Source organism: Erpetoichthys calabaricus, chromosome 6, assembly GCF_900747795.2.
Source record: "Erpetoichthys calabaricus chromosome 6, fErpCal1.3, whole genome shotgun sequence".
In the NCBI taxonomy this organism is placed as follows: domain Eukaryota; kingdom Metazoa; phylum Chordata; class Cladistia; order Polypteriformes; family Polypteridae; genus Erpetoichthys; species Erpetoichthys calabaricus.
The window spans coordinates 147,666,559-147,689,913 of NC_041399.2; the positions used below are offsets into that span (position 1 = coordinate 147,666,559).

At 36.5% G+C, this 23,355-nt stretch overlaps 1 protein-coding gene across 4 annotated transcripts in view; it reads right to left on the reverse strand.

Moving 5' to 3' along the window:
* sugct (succinyl-CoA:glutarate-CoA transferase) overlaps positions 1-23,355 on the reverse strand; it is a 752,804-nt gene that overhangs the window by 697,684 nt on the left and 31,765 nt on the right. For all 4 annotated transcript variants that reach the window (XM_051928849.1, XM_028803974.2, XM_051928850.1 and 1 more), the window contains one exon: positions 13,878-13,998. In XM_051928849.1, coding sequence (XP_051784809.1) covers positions 13,878-13,998 — 121 coding nt within the window. The remainder of the gene's footprint in view (positions 1-13,877; positions 13,999-23,355) is intronic.

Consider the following 23,355-nt stretch of genomic DNA (forward strand, 5'->3'; position numbering starts at 1 on the left):
TCAAAAAAACCAACACTGCCTTCAGGTCAGAGGACAGGATGTTATACAAAACAGCAGGAACTGATCTGGGGAGAGGTATCAAAGAAGCCAAAGAGGCCTATATGAGGAAAATAAAAGACCACCTCACAGAGGACAACCCACGGAGGGTGAGGCATGGAATTCAACACATTAAAAAATAGATAGATAGATAGATAGATAGATAGATAGATAGATAGATAGATAGATAGATAGATAGATAGATAGATAGATAGATAGATAGATAGATAGATAGATAGATAGATAGATAGATAGATAGATAGATAGATAGATAGATAGATAGATAGATAGATAGATAGATAGATAGATAGATAGATAGATAGATAGATAGATAGATACTTTATTAACTACAAGGGCAGCAATCTAGGTCCGTCTGCTCCAATACCTCACTGGCAGATAAACTGAACCATTTCTTTGCCAGGATTGAGGTAAGGAGGCCCAACATGACCACATTAATCACTTCAGCCCTCAGAAAACATACACTCACTCTGGCAGAACATGAGGTGAAACATGTACTCAGGACAGTGTACCCAAGGAAGGACTGGCCCTGATGAAGTATCTGGGAACATACTCCAAGCATTGCCGGGGGTCTTCATGCAGGTTTTTAATCTTTCTCTGGTATCAGCCACTATTCCACCTGGCAATAAAGAAATAGCCACCGAGAGCTTAAATGATTATAGACCAGTTGTACTCACACCAGTAGCAATGAAGTGCTTCGTGAGATTGGTCTTAAAGCACATTGAATCCTGCCTTCCATCCACTTTTGACCAGCATCAGTTTGCTTACAGATCAAACAGGTACATAGAAGATGCCATTGCTACCGATCTACATACTGCACTGAGCCATGTAGACTAAAGAGGGAGTTATGTAAGGCTGCTCTTCATAGACTACAGATCCACATTGAATACAATAATCCCTGACATATTGGTAAACAGGTTGACAGACTTAGGCTTTCCCTCCTCTACCTGCACCTGGATAAAGGACTCTCTGACAAACCAGTCAGAGAGGGTTAAACTCAGCCCTCATCTCTTCTCTTCCCTTTTGCTTAGCACAGGATCTCCACAAGGCTGTGTGTTGAGCATACTACTTTACTCTTTGAACACATATGACTACACCCCAATCCATTTCACAAATACTATCATTAAATTTGCAGATAATACCACTGTAATAGGGCTCATATTAGAAGGAGATGAGTCGGCCTACAGAGATAAGGTCTGGAGACTGACAAAATGGTGTTCAGTTAACACCACGAAAACTAAGGAACTCATTCAGGACTTCAGAAAGCACAGCACAGAACCATTTCATCACTACATGTGGAAAGGGTGCAGACCTTCAAATTCTTGGGAATCCACATTTCAGAGAACCTTTTCTGGTCTAGGAACACCACAGCAAATGTCAAAAAAGTGCAACAGAGACTGCACTTTCTGAGAGTGCTCAGGAAAAACAACATTGGAAAAAAAACTATTGGTGGCTTGTTGTTGTCATCAAGAGCAATCTGGCATAATGTATGATAGTATGGTATGCCAGATGCACAGAAACTGACAAGAAGGATCTCTAGAGAGTCATAAACACAGAAAAAAAAAACACTGCCTGCTATCTGCCCTCCCTGGAAGATATAGCCTGCTCCTGATATCTCACCAGAGCCACAAACATCATTAAGGATCCTTCACACCCTGGTCATCACCTGTTTGAACTGTTGCCCTCTGTTCGGTGTTATAGTACTTTGAAGGTACAGACTGAAAGATTCAAAAACAGTTTCTTTCCAATGGCCATAAATACATTGAACAAAAATAAGCAAATTAAGGTAGTTTAAATAATTTTTGGTCAGTGCTGAGGAAAAGACTCATACATATTGCTGCTCTTGTGCAGCTACTCCCCATTGAAATTGTATTATTTATTGTATTACTGCTGGTTTTGTTGTTATTTCATTTTAAGTATATTTTTACCCATAATATTACTATTTTATATATTTTGTTCTTCTTCTTGTTTGCATTATATGTTGTAGCATTGGTTTGTTTTCATAAAATTAGTGTTGTTTTGCTTTTGTACCCAGTTAGAGTGGCACTCATAATTTCATTGTAAATTATTCTACAATCACAATTAAGACTTTCTATTCTAAATAATAAATTGAGCATTGGTATTTTTAAGATTTTTAAGTGTGACACTTTTTCTCTAATTAATTTATAGTTGTCAGACAGACATCAATTCAAATCTGGGAAACAATTTTCAAAAATGTCGATAACAGAAGCAGGAGAGGATTTGTTGAGGTCAAAAGACTATGCAAAAGAAGTCAAGTGTGAGTCAGAGTAGATAGACAGCAATTCACACTTGGATACCAACATTCAATGGTATTACTTATGGCAGTAATGGGGGGGGGGGTCTTTCATGAAAAAAAAGAAAAAATATCAACAATCAAGTTTTCTGAATAGAATTTCAGAGATGCAACAACATTGGCTTTTCAAGTGCAGCAATTTAGGAAAACTCAAGGACGGACAGGAGTGTGACATGCACACTAATAAAATAAAGATTTAAAAACACATGGCAACTGGTGTCGACGGTTGCTCTTCTAGTATTAAATATGCATTTCTAATTGATGGTAACTGTAATGTGCAATGCCAAGAAACAATTACAAATATTATACTCTTGTAGTGTAAGTGTATACCCCCTTGGAAGATGAATCACAGTGGATTTGACTTTTTTGACACTAAGAGGTCACTTCAAATTGGTCTAAATTAATTACAAATATAAAACACAATAATTAATTGCATAGTGTTCACACCCTTTAAAATGACATATCTAAATTATCATTGGAGCAAACAACTGGTTTCACAAGTCACATACTTAGTTAAATAGAGATAACTTGTCTGTAGTTAAAGACTTTCAATTCATGCATCTGTATCTGGAATATTCAACTTGTGTGAGTCAGTATTGTGGCCTAACCTACACCATGAAGACAAAAGAACACTCCAAGAAACTCAGTGAAAACTTGATTGAAAAGCACAAGTCAGTGGACTCTGTTATGATGTGGGTCCTGCTCCATGCTCCTCCCATCTCCCATTTGGGAGCCTCTTGAACCCGACACCGTCGGTAATGTAACCGGATGAGCTGGACAATGAGGACACCAAACGAAGCAAGGGGAATAGTGTAAAGTGCAGAAGTGCTTTTATTAAAAATGAACAAAACAAATCCAAACTGTTCAAATAAACAGTGCAGTGCAATCAAAAGTCAATAAATAAATAATCCATTAAAAAAGGGTGAAATGTGGAGGTTAAAATCCAATAAATAAATCCTTAAAACTGAGGTTAAAATACTGGCTAGAAACAGTCCTTTAAAAACCCGGTGCCTTCTTTAGCTGGCAGCTCCCCTGCTTCTCTAATCTGGGCCCAGCACCAGGGGAGTTGCCCTACCTGCAGCTGACCTTTCCTACTTGTCTGGTAGCCTTTCAAACCCTGGCTCCGTAGAGCTCCGCCAGACCGAGACTCGGGTTTCCCCAGCAACCAGGGTGCTCACACTGGGACTTCCACCTCCCACTGCCTTCCACTCAGCAGGAATGACCCAATCCATCTGCCCCTCGGTGCCAGCCAAACACTCCGCTAGCACTCACTTCCCAGCTGCCTTCCACTACCAGAGAGCTTGCTCTTCCTGCTCACTCACTCATACCCGCACCGGCTTTCAGCTTCCTCTTCTTCCTCCTCTAACCTCCGTTCTCTTTTCCGATCTTTTTCCTTTCCCTCCATATTTGTGCTCCTACTACAGTATATATAATGGAGACATAGCATAGGTGTGGTGATTAGCAGCTCCCGGCATCAGTCATGGACATGGGCAATCCCACACCTGTGCACTTCAGTGTGGAAACACCCAAGCCCACATCACGCCCGGGAACAGCTCTGGCCACACTACTATGCCCCCTCTTTAAGCTGTGAGTGTGGTGATTATTTATTTAAAACTCGCCTGTTATTTTGAGCCGCGAACCCACAATATCACAGACTGACACAACTCGTTGAATATCCATTGGAGTACAGTTACATCAATCATTAAGAAATGGAAAGAGTATGGAAAATCTGTAAATCGGCCTAGAGCAGACCATCCATAAAAACTGAGTGATCGTGCATGAAGACGACTAGTGATGACGGCCACCAAAAGACCTATGATAACTCTGCAGGAATTACCAGTTATAGTGTCTAAGATTGGAGAGATTGTGCCTACCACAAATCTTGCCCAGATGCTTCATTAGTCACAGCTTTATGGGGCAATGAAAAAGAGAAAGCTATTGTTAAGGGAAAAAAAACACACACACACAGAAAGACTGCCAGAAGGCACATGGGGCATTTTGAAGTCAGCTGGAAGAAGGAACTATGGTCTGGGAAAAAGTTTGGCATAAGCCAAACCCTACAAATTATCAGAAACACCGCAAACGTTCTGTAGCATGTTGGTGTCAGCATCATGCTGTGGGGATGCTTCTCTACAGCAGACCCTGGAAACCTTGTGAAAGCATAGAGTAAAATGTGTACAGCAAAATAAAGGGAAATTCTGGAAGAAAACCTGATGCAGTCTACAAGAAATTTGTCTCTTGGGAATCAGTGACCCCAAGCATAATACCAAAGCCACACTTGAAAAGGACTGTTCACCCATAACCCCTATGCAAACTTACAAAGCTTAAGCAGTTTTTTAAGACGAATTGAGTGTCTAGACCTGCAAAGGTGATTCAGACCTGTCCACACAAACATGAGGCTGTCATGGCTTTCAACAATGCATCTACTAAATACTGACCTTAAAAGGGTTCAATACTTATAGGATCAAGTATTTTGTGTTAGATCACTTAGATCACTTTTCTAAGATCAGATTTCACTTTGACATTAAAGAGCCTTTGTCTAATGATCAATGTAAATAAAAAATGAAATCTACTGTAATTCAATGATTGCAAGAATAAAATGTGACAAACATCCAATGGATTAAATACTTTTTATAGGCACTGTGTACATATACATATATGCACTACTTGTTATATACTGATAATGTAATTTAAAAACTTATAAAAATTTGTGGAAGAGGTCCTCAAATTATAACAACCATGTAACTTTAATATAACACTCAATGAACCAATTGCTTTTTCATTGCTTTGTACTCTTACATTTGGCTACTCAAAACCACATATTGTGTTTCCAACCCTTAGTTAATATATCCTCATTTAAAGTAAACACAAAGAAAACAGCCTTTTCATGAGTCCTTTTTTCTTTATACCAGACATGGAAACAAATCCATCAATTAACATAATAAATTTTAAAATAATCATGGACGTGGTTTAGGAAGAATCAGCTTTAGCATCTTCATTTTAGAAAGTTCTTTCAATAATAAAACTGAAATTGTGAGCCATGACTTCGGAAGCACTTTAAAACAGGTTATTAGCTTTACACTAAAATTAAGAACTAGACTGTCCTAAAGAAAAAAAATAAAATAAAAATGTAATTATGCCCACTACACTCCCAATTAATACCAAGCTCATAAAGTAAAAAATCAACCATTATCAATGGAATTAAGGAAAACTGTGGTCACAGAAAATCTAAAAAAATTATGGAGAGACTTTGTTTTATTGTGGCAGTTCAGGCATTTAATGGTATCAGGCCCAAATTGCATGGGAAACAGAAATGCCCATACATTGGGGCAAATGGAATGAGCAACAGTAGTCAATTTCATCTCAAAAACAATTTAAAGGTACATAATGGTCCAAGATTTACTAACCTAATTTGATATGGGTGCTGCAGAATGTGTTATTAGCTCAGGTATTCTTTAGCAATTGCAAATTACCAAACTTCCCTTAAAGATTAAACTGAATATTTCAACTGTAAATGGAGCTCTATATGTAATGGTCTAATAGAATTTATAGCACTATCTATACACCTGCAAACAAAGTGACTTAATACTTAAAATTAGCCCTATATACTTTAGCGACCCCAGCACTAAATTTCACCTTATGGTTTCCCTGGCTACCATAACACTCATAATTAATTAGTATTGAGAAATTATCTCTTGGAGTCAAGTTTGCTATTAAACTTTAGACTTTTGTCCCTCCTATAATTTAATGCTTTGCAACCAATGTGATGCTTCAAGAATATGAATAATTCAGATGTTCTCAGTAAATAAAAAATCTTTAGACTTCCACCCTGCATCACCCCATGGCTGTGTGATTGACTTCCATAGCACCTTTGCCTAATGGAAAAATGTACACACTTTTAAGATCTGATGCCAAAATCATGGATATATAAATTATCCATGATTTATATTATATCATGGATAATAAATAAATTATATTGACTAATACCTTTATCCACTTATCTAAAACTATTATAGGAGCATGGGAGAAGAACCATGATTCATTGAAACTCTACATACATACCTGGGAACTCAAAAAGGTCACTGTAAAAACAACTCTTTAAGTCCATCAATTTCATTTTTGTTAAATACAGGAAGAGAATCTGCTTCTCTAAATTTGACTTGTGTAAGGCTTACAATCTAGTAAGAATAAATGAAGATAAATATAAGACTACAACAAATATCTTGTAATGCCTATGGTTTAAAAGACATTTCAGGAATAAGCCTCTAAACTTTCCTGCATTTTTAGATTGCCAAATTCTGGTTGTAAGAATCTGATTTGCCTAGTCCAATCATGGGGACACCATGTAGCTGCAGGATTCTGTTCCAATCAATGAGTCATGTTACCTCAAGTTGATGTGATTTACTGTGCTTAGATGGTCTTTTTTCTTATTTCCTTTCAAGAATGCATAGCAGTGTCAGTTTTACCTTAAACATTTACAAACATTTGCATTTTTCTATAGTTGTAAATGATTAACTCTCTTTTGTTATTTTGCTATTAATTTGCCATTTTTCTGTGCAGTTTGCACTCTTAATGTATCCTAATAATGACAATTAACAAAGAGCTCAGCAAACACCTGGGCAAATGACATTGAATGCTTAAAGGCTGCAACTATTTTAATGACAACTTTACTAATATATTCCTTATTAAATAATAAATTAAATCACAAGTATCCCTGGAAAAGCAGAGTTAAAATCATGATGATAAAACTCTTAACATGCCTTGTTAACATGCAACATGCTTAAATGCTTGGTACATTCTAATAAAAAAAACCCTTAGTTTTGTAATTTCAACTTTGACCCCAATAGAGAAATAATAGCTTGCTTACTTAGGCTGGGAGTCTGATTGAAAAATAAATGACAATAAAACCTTATTGTACCAGTAAATTAGTGCAAGTGAAAAACACACAATGTTTTTTTTCTACTCAGCTTTTAGAAAAGGAGTAACTTATCAGCTAACATTCATTTACATGCCATGTATTCAAAATAAATCTACAGTACTATATATTCCACAGACTTACTATGGATAATTGTTAGTGATTTTGGTACATTTCTGTAGGATAACAATGAAGCACCAAACAATCTTAATATATTATTTGAATATACATTCCTGAAATTAGTTCTACAGATCAGTCATAGGACTTTTACAGGAAAACAAGAAAAATTAATAACCAAGGTGATTATCAGCACTCTCGTTTACATAACATTAAAGTGTGTGCATCATTTTCAGTAACCATTACCGAACTTCCACCAAACTTTCTGTAATCTATTAAACACAAGCTGTTAGAAGAAATCCAGCTGGTGCTTCAAACATTAACAAAATTAATTCTTACAAATATACTAAGCTGCTGGTGATGTTAAATAACACACATTGTTTTTATTTCTGTATTCCTTAAATGCAACTTTAGACTGTATAAAAAAACTCTAGAACAGACAAGCCTAAGAACAAATGATTAAGATTTAGAATTATGACATTATCTGAGACATAAAATTTCACAGAATTCTTTTATTTTTATAAAGATTATTTTAACCATTGGAAAAAAGTTTCAAAGCTATGTATTTCTTATCCTTATTCTGCATATTTTATAATATTTGCTGCAGAGTTTTTTTCTTTTCTGATGCTATCTTTCTCATGGATCACAGAAACCAGCAGTTTCACTCATTAGTGCATCTTTTGAAAGCTGAAGCCTATCAAAGCAGAAGAAAGTGCAAGCTACGAAACATGCTTGCACAGGATGATTGTCCATCACACGGCACGCTTATGCACACAACACCACTCATAAACAGTGGGTAAGTTGAGAAAAATCAAGTAATATAACATGTACATCTTTGGGATGTATAAGAGAACCAGAGGAACTAGAAAAAAATCCACAAAGATTTGGGGAATTTGTGTAAATTCTTTCAAAGCATTAACCAAGCCAGGAACATTATGGTCTATGCAGTTAGAAGGAAATAGTCAAAGCCAATGTGCCACTACCATGACATCCAAAAGTCGGCTATTCATAGAATCTACTTTGATTAATTTTCTAATTTTCTTACCATATTCCACAATTGGCTCCTTAAGGCTGGAGTTATACTTCACGCGACGCGACGCATGCTGCAGCGGACGCTCCTGCTACACAAGCGTTGAAGTGTTTATACTTGTGCGCGTACTTTACGTAAATCTGGAGGAATCCGCCAGGTGGCATTGCGAGATATTATCACGGTTAGAACATGTTCGGCTTCTCTGTGTTGTGAATTGCCTAGAACACCCATTAAATTCCGATGACACCCTACCGCAATATCTTTGAAAAGGATGTTTATTGATTAAATCCAGGGATGTGTCCTTTCCAGCAAGCATTGGGCACGAGTGAGGAACAATCCCTGGACGATGCCTGGGCTCATCGCAAGGTGAATACAAGCACACACATACACTAGCGTCATTTTAGCGGCACCAAATCCACAAATCTGCATATCTTTGGAAGGAAACTGGAGCACACTGAGGAAACCCAGCAGGCAGGGAATATCAGTGATGTGACTCCCTGCAAGAAAGCAGCGCTAACGCTCCACCACTGTGTCACCCCATGTGTGTAATTATTAACAGTATTCATTATTTAAACGAAATTACCGATTTATCTGTAAAATGTAATATACATACTTTAATGCTTTTCATCATGAAAGTGATATCAAGTATAAATCTAAGGATTCTAAATGTGCAGAGAATTGGAATATCATACATTTAATGTGCTCAGTGTGGCGATCTATTGCTGGCGATTCGCTGCTGTCAGGAGCAGAGGAAGCCCTAGAAAAAAAGATAGCACAGAAGACGGTATGTGAGAATTTTAAAATGTATCGTGTCATTACGATAGGGAATATGCGACGCTTGAATATAAAAGCACCACGAATACATTTGTATGTCGGCATTTTGCTTCACCACATCGAACCATTTATCAAATATCGAAGCGCGCACACCGATCTCGTAGGATCCGCAAAGCGGCTTTCTATCACATGTAGATAGTAAACAGAGACTCTGACGTCACATTCCAACTTTTAGCACACTGTGCCCCCCGACTTTTTGCTGGTACTGCAACTCACGCACGCGTTGCGTTAATTTCTGAGGACCTGCTCAGAGGACGCATCAAATGAACGTTCAGAACACGTGGCGGCCATGATGCGGGTGCGTATGCGTTCTGAGCGTGAAGTATAAATGAGCCCTAAGGGAATGTAATTTTGAATTTAAACTATGTTAATATGTGCATATATTATATTGTATTTTGATATTAATAAGTTTAGTAGGACACATAGGAGGTTATTTGGAACAAACACAATATTGAGCAGCAGAAATTTTTAAGGTCATTCTTTTAGGAGCTGGCAAAGAATGGTTGGAGGTGTTTAGTAGTGCTGGTATGTGGACATTTTTACTACTTTTTCACCACATTTCTAGTACAACGCCAGAAACTACCTCACATAATGAAACAGGGATCACAACAAGTAATTTTTTCCCTAACTGATTTTTTTTGTGTTTTTTAGTCTTAATGCCTTTCCTTTGATTGAATTGAAGTTCCTACACTTTGTTCTGCGCTGCTTTTATAGTACAGGCATATGATGTTACATATCACACTAACACATCTGAAAAAATGATAAAAAAAAAAAAAAAAGACATAAAATTAAATAACACATCAAAGCAAAATGAAAACATAAGAAATTAAAAACTAGTGTGTTCCTCACAATATTAATTACTGTATAAAGCATTTAGATGCAGTGCACATTAGGAATGGACTAGAAAATAAAAATATGTTTGATTATTTGAACAATTGTTTTTAGTACTTCAACCAATCACAGTTTGAACATCTTCCTCTTATTAAATCATTGGATAATTATTATACCAGAGTAATGTATGCTAGTATATAAAGCACAGTACTATAACATTCATGATAGCATTGGTGGCAAGTTGAGATATGTTACTCAGATTTTGACTTTTTTTACTCCAAAGAGCTATTCACTCTGCAAATATTTATTTTATCCACTAAAGATTTAATTTTCCTCTCCTCCATTGCCATCTGGATATATTCCATTAGCTTATTTTATTTTAAATTATTAACATTTGTTTCCTGATTTCTACTTTTGCAAATAAGTGATAGAAAACCATATTGATCTTTAAATAACATTTACGTACATTAAAATTAAGAAATCATATAAATTTTCAAAGTTTTCTACTTTTCTGCTACTGCTTTACATTGTAAAATTTAAAAGAACATATCTAAACTTATCTTTTGAGAAAAACACAACACATTTACCAAAATTACCAGCACCTTTTTTTGAAAGTCAACTTATTGGAAATGGCACTATTCACACCACTGCTAACAAATACATTTAGAGAGAGAGAGACAGTGGTTAGCAGCATACACTGATACAACGCGTTGCCGCACCCACCACATAATGAACCACCTCACATTTTTCAAATATATCTACTATATAATAAATATTGTCTGTGTGTCTCCAGTCTCTCCGAGCAATCTGATTGCTCAGTTTGGCTTTGGTGGCTCAGAGGTAGGAATAAAAACATGATACTTTAGGAGTGTGAAGTTCAATTCCTGATTGTAACCACTTTTTTTTTTATTTCTACAAAAAAGGACGTATTTCAATGACAACAAAGCAAATAAATGAGTAAAGTTTGGTCACTAAGTACAAGTGAGGCACAACCAAAATCACCTTCAAAGATCAGAAGTATTTGCAAGAATATGAAAGATGTTTTCACAGCATGCAAGAGACCAGATAGAAGGGGAGTAAGGCCATGTGTATTGGAAGAGGGTTCAAATTGTTCTATTAAGGTGTGGATGGGAGGAGAAATGGGGTAGGGATTATCCTGAGGTAATAGTATGTTAGAGTGTTTTGGAGGTGAACACAGTGTTGAACAGAGTGATGATTATGAAGCTGGAAGTTGAAGGTGTGATGAGTGTTGTTAGTGCATATGGGTGTGTGATGGATAAGAAAGAAGATTTCTGGAGTGAGTAGGGTGAAGTTGTGGAGAATGTACCCAAGAGGGAGTTAGTGATAATTGGAGCAGATTTCAAAGGAAATGTTGGTGAAGGGAACAAAGGGGATTGTAACAATCAACTATCACCAATTCCGGCTAATTGAGCAACCGAGGTTGAATTCTAGAATAGTACAAAGAATAAACTATACCTCCTTTAATTTATGATGTAACAAAGCCAAATGTATTTAGAATTTAAATTTAAATCATAAAAAATACAGGAGAAGGAATATAAACTAAAGAAAAAAAGAGAGTCTGTTATTTTTAACATTTAACCAAGCAAGAGAATAGTCCCTGTTTTTTTTTTAAGAAAATTTTTTTTTGTTCTTTATTTCGCCTTATACAATTTCTCGTATTAGGAATTTGTTAGTTTTCGCATACCCCTTGGGGTCAGAGCGCAGGGTCAGCCATTGTACAGCGCCCTGGAGCAATTACAGGTTAAGGGTCTTGCTCATGGGCCCAGCAGAATAGGATTTCTTTTGGCAGTGACAGGGGATTCAAACCGGCAACCTTCTGGATGCCAGCACAGATCCTTAGCCTCAGAACCACCACTCCGCCCCATATGATTGATCTCACCCATCCAATGGAACCTTTTTGCTTCATCCAATGCTGGTTGTTTTTCTAAAGTCTCAGAACATCAAGTAAGCATAATCTATTAAACAAATTATTTGGAAGCTTCTCCATTCCACTTAGAATCAACCCCGTTGTAATCCTTAACACCAGTCCATGCAGTTTACTTTAAAGGCCTGAAAAATCTCCTTCTCCCCAGTGGCTTTCCCGGTTCTTTTTTTACTTCTACCTTCCACAAGATGATGAACTTTCTGTAGAAAAAAGCACTACAAATGCAATGTTAGCTCTGATGGTGTTGATGGAGAAGTATAGAGAAGGCCAGAAGGAGTTGCATTGTGTCCTTGTGGACCTGGAGAAAGCATATGACAAGGTGCCTAGACAGGAGTTGTGATATTTAACGAGAAAAGTATGTAAGAGTGGTACAGGATATGTAAGAGGGAAGTGCAAGAGTGGTGAGGTCTACGCTAGGCGTGACAGATGCATTTAAAGTGGAGGTGGGATTACATTAGGGATATATGTGTGTGAATGTGAGGGAGGTCAGAGGAATGGTGAGGATGTGGGAAGCAGAGTTGGCGAAGGTGGATGAGTTTAAATACTTGGTATCAACAGTACAGAGTAAAGGGGAGTATGGAAGAGAGGTGAAGAAGAGAATGCAGGCAGGCTGGAGTGGGTGAAAAGACGGGTACCAGGAAGAGTGAAAGGAAGGTTTATACAACAGTAGTGTGACCAGCTATGTTATATTGGTTGGAGACAGTGGCACTGATCAAAAAACAGGAGACAGAGCTGGATGTGGCAGAATTAAAGATGTTAAGATTTGCATTGGGTGGGAGGAGGATGGACAGGATAAGGAATGAGTACATTGGAGGGTCAGCTGAGGTTGGACGGTTTGGAGACAAAGCAAGAGAGGAGTGATTGTATTGGTTTGGACATGTGCAGAGAAGAGATGCTGGGATTGAGATCCCAGGCAAGAGGAAAAGAGGAAGGCCTAAGAGAAATTTTATGGATGTGGTGAGAAAGGACATGCAATTGGTAGGTGTAACAGAGCAAGCTGCAGAAGACAGGAAGATCTGGAAACAGATGATCCTCTGTGGAGACCCCTAACAGGAGCAGTTGAAAGAGGAAGAGGTCATTAAAAGGAGCTCATAAAACAGGAGAGGGTAGGAATGTAGACTGACAAGAAATCATGATCACCACCACCCTCACTTGTAAATAAAACCCCATGATACTTTAACTTCTTTATTTTGGGCAGTCTCTTTACCAGTTAAGGATGATGACTATAGATTAGGAGATCCGACTGTACAGTCAACTTATTGATAAATGTACAACTTAAAATTTGAAAGCAGTATGTCAGATATGGCACATGTTGTATAAGAAATACTTGGATTTGTCTACAATAAAAAGTAGTAAATATCAAGGAAGGCTTAAGCAAACAGCTAGATCTTATGCGATTGTCCTAAATTATCACTGAAGTGTATTGAACAGTTATCACATACTTAGCTTGGTCTGGGAAATAACCTTTCACAAGAGTGAATTTTTGAATGTGCAAGTCCAGATGACTTTTATCCTTTATACATTTCTACCCAACTGAAATGGCAAACCATTAGATCCTGAATTAATACTTTTTAATACAAAAGTAATTATTAACACTAGGAAAAAGGTTTTAAATGTGTTTTTAACCACACTTGGATAACAACTAGAAATATACAAGTTTCAAAGAGTGTTACATAGATGCATAATTAACACACACAAATGGTAAAAAAAATTAAAGTTGCTTCCTGCATAGGAAAAAACACAAAGAACAGCTGTACCTGTCTTAATATTAGGAACATAAAATTCTCATGCAAGAGTAGCACACACCAGGAACACAAAGGAAAACATTAGATGTTACCTGTAATAGAGCAATAAACAACATGAGGTGCCTCCCTTTTTATATCTTCATATCCTAGTCCCATTTCTGATAGTTTTCCAGGAATAAAGTTTTCCATAAAAACATCACAGAGTTTGGAAAGCTGAAAAGAAAAATAACATTTTTGGATACACATAAGTTAAGAATAAAGTTAGAATACTATGGAGAAAATAAAATATACACTAATGAGTTAATTCTGAAACTAACTCAAACAAACCATTAAACAACAAAACCTGTGGCAACAACTAATGACCAGACTATAGAAATTCAGCATCATTTTGCTCAGAAAAGTTTCAAGTACAAGATAAGAAAAACAGTAAACAAATATATAATTTAATTGTTAAGGTACAGTTAATATTTTCTGTGTACCAAGATTGAGAAGTATGTCTAACAACCATATAGAGTATATTTTTCTGTAAGGGTAAGTTAGAAATCTTATATATAATTCGCCAGTCTCCTCACTCACTCACTCACTCACTCACTCACTCACGTCTGTCCGAAGCCGAATGCGCAGTCGCCTTCTGTGCACGTCGCCTTCTGCGCATGTCCGAAGCCGAATGCGCAGTCGCCTTCTGCGCAGCTGCCCGAAAAACCTTACGAGACCGACATCGCGGCAGGCGGCAGATTTACGGCCGCGAAAATTCAAAGAGAAAGGCGACTTCGATTAAAGCTCTAGAGGCCTGAAAGGCGATTTCGACTACAGCTCCAGGCCTAATTACGCATTCATTCAATATACCTATATCAGGTTTGTGGTGCTTATACTTATTACTATTACACTCGTGCCCGTTTCATCTTACGTTGTCGAAACGGGCTCTTTGTCTAGTATGGAAATAATTGGTAAAATATATTTTGCATGAATATTATGATTATTTTGTCAAACCAGGACTTTACATGGCAATGTTGCCTTTGTTTGAGCAATTTAAATGCATCTGTTCCTAGACCTGTCCATCTGGACTGAAAATCACTAATATTGCATCTTAAATACTACAACAGATCATAATTATTTCTTTCAGCCAAAGGCTTCTAAGCAGTCTCCAGTGAAATTAACAACAGGTGCACTAGAGGGGCAACAATGAGATGACCCCCAAAACAGGAATAGTTTAACAGGTGGAAGCCACTGACATTTTTCCCTCCTCATCTTTTCTGACTGTTTTTTTTACTAGTTCTGCATTTGGTTACGGTCAGTGTCACTATTGGTAGCATGAGACGATACCTGGACCCTACAGAGGTTGTACAGGTAGTCCAACTTCTCCAGGATTTTACATCAATACATGCCATTGCAAGAAGGTTAGCTGTGTCTCCCAGCACAGTCTCAAGGGCATGGAGGAGATTGCAGGAGACAGGCAGTTATTCTAGGAGAGCTGTACAGGGCCTTAGAAGGTCCTTAACTAATCAGCAGGACCGGTATCTGCTCCTTTGGGCAAGGAGGAACAGGATGAGCACTGCCAGAACCCTACAAAACGGCATCGAGCAGGCCACTGGTGTGAATGTCTCTGACCAAACAATCAGAAACAGACTTTATGAGGGTGGCCTGAGGGCCCGACATCCTCTAGTGGGCCCTATGCTTACTGCCCGGCACCGTGGAGCTTGATTGGAATTTGCCATAGAATGCCAGAATTGGCAGGTCCACCACTGGCACACTGCGCTTTTCACAGATGAGAGCAGGTTCACCCTGAGCACGTGATAGACGTGAAGGGGTCTGGAGAAGCCGTGGAGAATGTTATGCTGCCTGTAACATCGTTCAGCGTGACTGGTTTGGTGGTGGGTCAGTGATGGTTTGGGGAGGCATATCCATGAAGGGATGCTCAGACCTCTACAGGCTAGACAACAGCACCTTGATTTCTATTAGGTATCATGATGAAATCCTTGGACCCATTGTCAGACCCTATGCTGGTGCAGTGGGTCCTGGGTTCCTCCTGGTGCACGACAATGCCCGGCCTCATGTGGCAAGAGTATGCAGGCAGTTCGTGGAGGATGTAGGACGTGATACCATTGACTGGCCCCTATACTTGCCTGACCTAAATCCAATAGAACACCTCTGGGACATTATGTTTCGGTCCATCTGATGCCACCAGGTTGCACCTCAGACTGTCCAGCAGCTCAGTGATGCCCTGGTCCAGGTCTGGGAGGAGATCCCCCAGGACACCATTCGTCATCTCATTAGGAGCATGCCCCAAAGTTGTCAGGCATGCATACAAGCAGGTGGGGGCCATACAAACTACTAAGTACAATTTTGAGTTGCTGCAATGAAATTTCGGCAAAATGGACTAGTCTGCTGCATCATGTTTTTAACTTTGATTTTCAGGGTGTCTTTGAATTTAGCCCTCTGAAGGTTGATAATTTTCATTTCCATTAAACGATGTGGCATCCTTTCATTCCTAACACATTACCCAGTCCCATATCAGTATAGATATCCAGCATGATATTTTCCCCATTAAGATCTGATGTGTTTTCATAGTGTTTCTTTAATTTTTTTGAGCAGTTTATATGGAGCTGATTAAATTTTTTGCACCACTGTACAAGAAATTCCAAATGTATCTAACCATTCAAAATTATTTATTCTAGTGTTGGACCACATGTCACCCATTACTTTTAGAAATTTGAATGGTTACCATTTTAAAATGTCTAGGAGTCTGACTTAGTTATAGAAAATTGTAATTAAAATAAAAAAGAGTCTTGGAGGCATACTTCTTCTAAAACTGGCATAATGTTACTTGGTTTTTATCATATTCAAATTGTATTTATATACAGTATTTTGTTTTTAAATACTATGTCTATGATAACTGATCAATATTTCTGCATCTCAACACCAAGTTAATCTCTCAAAAAAAAAACAGAAACTGAATTTAATGTATAAATTATAATCCTAGAAAACTATGTCAATGAGTAAAGAATATAATAACAAAACAGAAGATGAATGTACTAGAAAAAAAGAGAAGAAGTATTAAGGTAATAAAAATTATACAACACTTTTTGTAAATTTGTATTTAGTAAATTGTGGTCTGAAATTAATAAGAAATTCAAGACCTACATGAGACAGAAACAATGTAATCCCTGAAGTTAAGAGATTGAAGGCAAGAAACTGTTGGTTAACTGAGATGAATGCTTTCTGGTAAGTAGGGAAATAGCTGGACCGACAATAAAGTCTATATTTCTGTATTTATATCTAAACAGTTTAAAACTATTGTAAACATTTCTGATCTCTAAATTCCTGTGAGCTAGACTCCAATGCTATTTTCATAAAATGTGTTAGTCATAGCAAATGAGTCAATGATTGTTTAAAAAAATTAAATGATGCTCAACTTGTTGGCTTGTATGGTTTTTTTTTAAAAAGAAGTATATTTAAAATTAGACAAGTTGTAAAATGCACAATGCTGATTTTAAGAAACCTCTCTTGTGCAGAATTTCACATTACTAAACCATTAATAAACAGCTAATAATACATAATCAGAAATGATATTCACATATTGCATGTTAAGTGCAAGTGGCTTATGCTTCTGTCATACACTAAAAGCCAAATTTCCCCTTGTGGTCAAATAAAGATCTATCTATCTATGAGACTAGTGCTTTTTTGTCTGTTTGCACATTTTCACCATGTCTAATTGTTATTCTCCCCATAGTATATAATATTCCTCTTGCATCCTAGAGAAGCATGAGTCAAGTTTCAATGGTGGCTCTATATTGACCTGCTGTGAGCGATTGTGCTTAGTGATGGTTGGTCTATGCCTTGGGTTTAGTGGTGCATGGATAAGCTGTTGCTTCTGCACTTCTTAATAAGTCGAACAAGTGGCTTCAGCAAACAGAATGATGTATGCTTAGTTCATTTAGACTAATTGAAATGTTTTAATATACAACTCAGTAGATGAGATCAAATGACCAGCTGTGATTAAAATAGGCTGTAGCTCTCTTGAAATTAATATGTGTTCATACATTATGTTCTAATTCATTAGAAAATGAAGGCCAAGCCCAACTTTGCACACATGTACACAACACAAAGCAGAGAATGAGAATGTTAAATTAAGTCCTGTCAGCATTTTAGAGAACATTGCTAGTGCTAATAGATAGAGTAGCTCCAGCTGAAAACTGTTACTCAGGTTTCCCACAAGACAAGGCCAAGAACAAGAGAAAGACCATAGTGAATGAGTAATTGCTTTATCCAACAGTCTTCACTCTGCATCTGTTTCTGTTCAAAATGTTACTTGATGATCAAAACAAATCTATTTAAACTTAATTACGTAATCATGAGGGTTTTAGCACTTTAATGAATGACCAAATAAAGTGTAATTAGATGTCCACCCCAATGTGTTTAACTATTTTGACTGAAATGTAGCATTTAAAAGAAAGTTGCAAAGTCCACTTCTCATGAGAACCACATACATTTTATAGGTATACAACTATGTTTCATCCGAGGTCTATAATGACTTTCAATCTGTATGTCTGCAGATTTGTTCTGTCGTGGGTGGTACAGTATATGGAGTAAGCAGGACAATTTAGGGTGAAAAGATGGGTCTAACACCAGCAGCTCACATTCTTTTCAGCTTGAGAAATTGGGTGACTGGCACAGTAACAGGACACCTCATGTATATAGTTTAAACTACCTGTTTATGAACCTACACCTTCATCCCTCCACTTGCTTGGAGAAGCAGAGCAGATATGTATATCTACAGCTGATAAAAATTCTTTTAGTGGGTTAGCTGCTTTTTGTTAAGATCAAATTCATATTGTGTTAAGTACTGTATATGTAGGCAGATATTTTGTAATTTCTGAATGCAAGTTTAAAAGTCTTTTTTTTTACTTTTCACTCCAGACTTTCGTTTTATTCCCACACTCAGAGAGATAACTAAAAAAAAAAAAGAAATTACAATGTAAATCGCTAAAATATAAATTTTTAGGGCCATTAAATTGTGGCATTTTATTATCTCTGTTGAAGCATCTTATTTGTTGGGTTTTAATTAAACCTAAGAAATAAGGCACACTTTTTATGTGTACACACCAGACCATCCACAAAATACAAGTAAGTGAACTGTTTATGAGGTTTTCTTTATTGAAAAAAAAAATCTGTAATTAAAAAGGATTTTGTTGTGGGTATGCTAATCCAATGCATCTGAAAACATTAGAACATTTCAACAATTTTTTTGTTCTGTCAATATTGTGAGAGGTAAAGCTTGCCATTGTTAGAATGGAAACAATCACTTCAAGCCTTTTCAGTTATCAATGACTAATGTGTATTATGCAAAAAAGCAATTGTATTTTGCTTCTTAGACCATGAGTGACTGTGTTAATTCTTACCAATCCCAGTCCACAAAATAGGCTTTCAAGGTAGGCCTTCAACTTACTTATGTCATTGTATCATTGTGTGTGTGTGTGTAACTGTGTTTGTGTGTAAGAAAGGATATAAGAAAGTAGCATTCCAAACAAGATGGGAACCCATCTTTTACTGCCAGGATAAGCAATGGTTGCCTAAAACCTTGAACAGTTTAAGTGATTCATGAATACAGATGAATGAATTTTATTATTTTTTCAATTAATAACATTTTTAGTTTATTTGTTTCCTGGCTCCACAGTTGGCTTTTCTAAATAAAAACATCTTTACATTAATATGTTTATATGTACATATTGTCCATAGAAGCACCATTTATATTAAAATGTTTTTAAAGTGCTTACTAAATACTTTATCACACTAAACAACACACAATTATTTGTGCACAGAAAAAGAAAGTAAAAATGTTTTTCGAATACACCTTATATGCATAACCTACATGATGTGAACAAATCAGCCAACAAATCATTAAAATATTGTGTGTGTAGAAATCAACCAACTAATCATTGAAATATTTTGTTTTGCACAAAGGTCTGGATCTAATAATGCCAAATGTCCTAACAGCAGACTTTGTGACAGCATAATATGCACTGAATACAAATTGGTGGTATGAACCACCTAAAATAAAGAATCACTATTGACATAGTAAACATCAAGGTAGACATGACAGCCAAGAAACAAATTACAATTACTGTATACTGAAGTTATAAACACATGGAAAATGAATTGAATAAATGTTGAATTTTTAAATTGCAAATGTATTACACACTTTTCATTGGTATATCAATGAGATCTCAAATAGTTTGCACTGTACAAGCTTAAAATGTAAAAAACCTTTATTAAAATGCAATGCTGAACTTTCAAACATGTCTGTCTTAAAACAGACATTATCTGTGTGACTTCAATTACAGATAAGATTACAGTTTCAAATTTATCTTGATAGTGGTTACTTAACATGTATACATTGTATATTTTCTTGTTTTATTTGTTCATTAACCACTCCTATCTGCTAAACAGATAAGCAAAGTCACGTGTGCAGCAATAGCTTGTACTTGAATGTGGTGCTTGTACAAGCCACAGCACCAGCTTGCGTGAATCTCTGCCACACAATCTCAGTTCTCCAGCTGCTTGAAGCCTTGTCAACCTAGGTTAGGTAAATTATGTTCGTGAACATAAAAGTAAAAAATGCAAGAATGCAAAGGAATGCATTCCAAAATGTAATGAAATGATTAAATTCATGGATTAGATGAAATAAGAAAGGAGCTAAATAAGTGTGGCTCTGGAAGCACAGGGCAAATAAACATGGACTGGGTGTTTATTATTCTTAAAACAACCTCACTTCTGCATTATTTGGAATTGAAGTAATTCAGTATTTTCATGGAGACCATGATGTATCAGCATACATCCACAGCAACCTGCTATTAATCATGTTTGGTTGTAGCCGACAAATACAACAATTAACAATAGTACATTAATCATTGCAATTATGACATCACTTGAGTTAGAGTCTACTTTCCCTGAAAGCTGTTTCAACCACTAAAAGTCTATGGTAGTACTCATAATACTGCAAATTTTTTGTTTACTTTTTAATTGCATGCAATATGGAAATCTAGCAGTGTTTCTCAACGTCTGTGACTTTGTAACCCATTTTAATCTTTTTAAGTTCAGATTGAAGTGGAAGAATAAAATGCAGTTAGAAAAGGAAAAAAAATATTGCACAACACTGTCAAGCACTTAGGGTTTAGCACATCTCAGAAGCTAAAACAGTATTTTATTTTCCTCCTGTGCTTGTGACCCAGCTATGGCTACATCTTACAGCAGGCATACAGAAATGTTTCTAACTTTTGAGTATGATAACTATTGACTACGACCTTTAACTTATAATAACTATGATAGAAAAGGCAATACATATTACTTCTGTTTGTGTTTTCTTACCCATTTCAGATCTTTTCGCTTGGCTGCTTTACATTTTATCTTATGCACAGATGGTGAGTGAATGTTGAAAGTATACCATCTTTATTTGCATTAAACTATTCACATTAAGTTGAGTATAGTTATTATCATGCATGCATGTCAGAGGACCATCTTCCGGGCTCATCTAAGGTAAATAATACCACTCTAGGATGAGAAGGGGCTTTGGCCTTAATCAGGTCCTCATTCGTTCCCTATACAGTGCTAAGAAGATATCCAGTGAGGGCAGCTGACTCCACCCCTTCTGGTCCACGGCCAATAAGCCTTGAGGCTGCCAGAAGGAGGTGTCATTCTCTAATCAGAGCATCCTGCAAGACGGAGGTCAATCCTTTAAACCTACGTTCGAAGAACATTTTGCTTAAGCTCTAAGACACTTGTTTGTTTTGTTTTTGCATCTGTGACATACAGCACCTGTGTGTTTTAAGTTTGACAAAGAACCATCAAAAATTAACAGGGACAAGCAAACTGGCGCCCCAACATTTATTCTTCCTGACTTTATTATTTACATTAAATACATTAATGTATTACATTATAAACATTATTTACATTAAAAAAGTAATTCAAGAATCTAAGTCCCTGTAAGCATTCTTCACTCTTCATTGAAATGCATCATGAGCATGCATTCAAAGGTTCAGAAGTGAGGTAAAACCTTGTACAGAATTTTTGCTTTTTCATTTGTAGAAAATAACATTGCTCACAATCAAAAGTAAAACAGAAAGCAGAAAAAAACTAATAAAACAGAATTCAACCCCCACCAGAGAGAAAGAGAAGAAAACCATGAGTATGGGCACAAATAGTTGGGGAGAAAAAGGGAAAAGGTCCTTTTATACCAATATGAATGGTTATTCTAAAATTTTATTAAATATATCTTGCTCTATTATAACTAAGTTTTGAACACAGCCTGTAAGTGAGAATTTGATTTTTTTCCCCAATTTCAAATAATATTGAACAGACGCAGAAGGTTTTGTGATATTACGGAAGGAAGCACTTTCTCAATCCCTCTAGCTAAAACTTTGTAGAGCATCTTAACATTATTATGCAGAAGTGAAGTTGGTCTATAAGAGAAATCTGAAAATCAAATTGCTATTTAGGAAACAACTATATTTTTATCAATATTATTTGGCTCTGACATACAATATTGTATATGTGTAACACAGATAACATGTGTTCAGTGTTCATCCAACATATTGGCATTTGCTGGGGCTTTAAGATTAAATGTCACTATTTGAATATAATTAAAATATATTTGAAAAAAATATATTGTTCGAAAGAAAAAGCTGGCATTCAATTGTAGAAAGCAGTAATTTATTTTACATAAGACTATGGGGCTCCGCCCCCTGCTTGCTTCGCTCGCCAACCCCCGGGTTTGGTTAACCGGATATAAAATTTAAAGAGATTATTATTTTCATGGGTTATTGTTACATATGCATTATTTTCACTTTTACTGTAAAACTTCAGTAAATACAATATTTGGAATTAACTTTTCTTCAAGATTGCATTGAATTTTGATTCTGTGTTTGGACTTACATCGTGACAATGCAACATATAACTGCATGTGAGTGAATATATTTCTTTCTCTCTAACAAATAAAACGACTTTTTTGAAAGTTTGTCCCTGTGATTTGTTAATTGTCATAGCAAAAGCTATTGTCACAGGAAACTGTAAATCTTTTAATACGAATGGCATATCAAGATCTCCTTTTGTTTCAAGATCTCCTTTTGTGTCTAATGTTATTCGCGGAATATGTACTACATTACCTTTCTTGTCGCCTGTTAAAATTTTACATGTTAGAATTGTTAATTGTCCCATTGCATAGTCCATCACTCATACATAAATTACGCAATAACATTACGATACATCCTTCTTTCAACAGTAATTCAGCCAGTGGGAGACCGGACGGTGTTAACAGTTGTAGATATTCTACGGGATATTGTAAACTGATGTTTTCATCTTCTGCACTATCACTACCAACAGCTTCAGCACAGTCTATTGATCCGCATTTAATCAATTTGCAGTGTAACCAATAGACAATTTTCACGTTAATTCATAATCTTTAACTGTCTCTGCATGTGTATCGAAACCAATGTTTTTGAACGTCATTATGAAGTTCTATTTTGTATTTTATTTCTGACCTCGAGTGGACCTGTTAGGTTTTCAGTTCCACTTAGT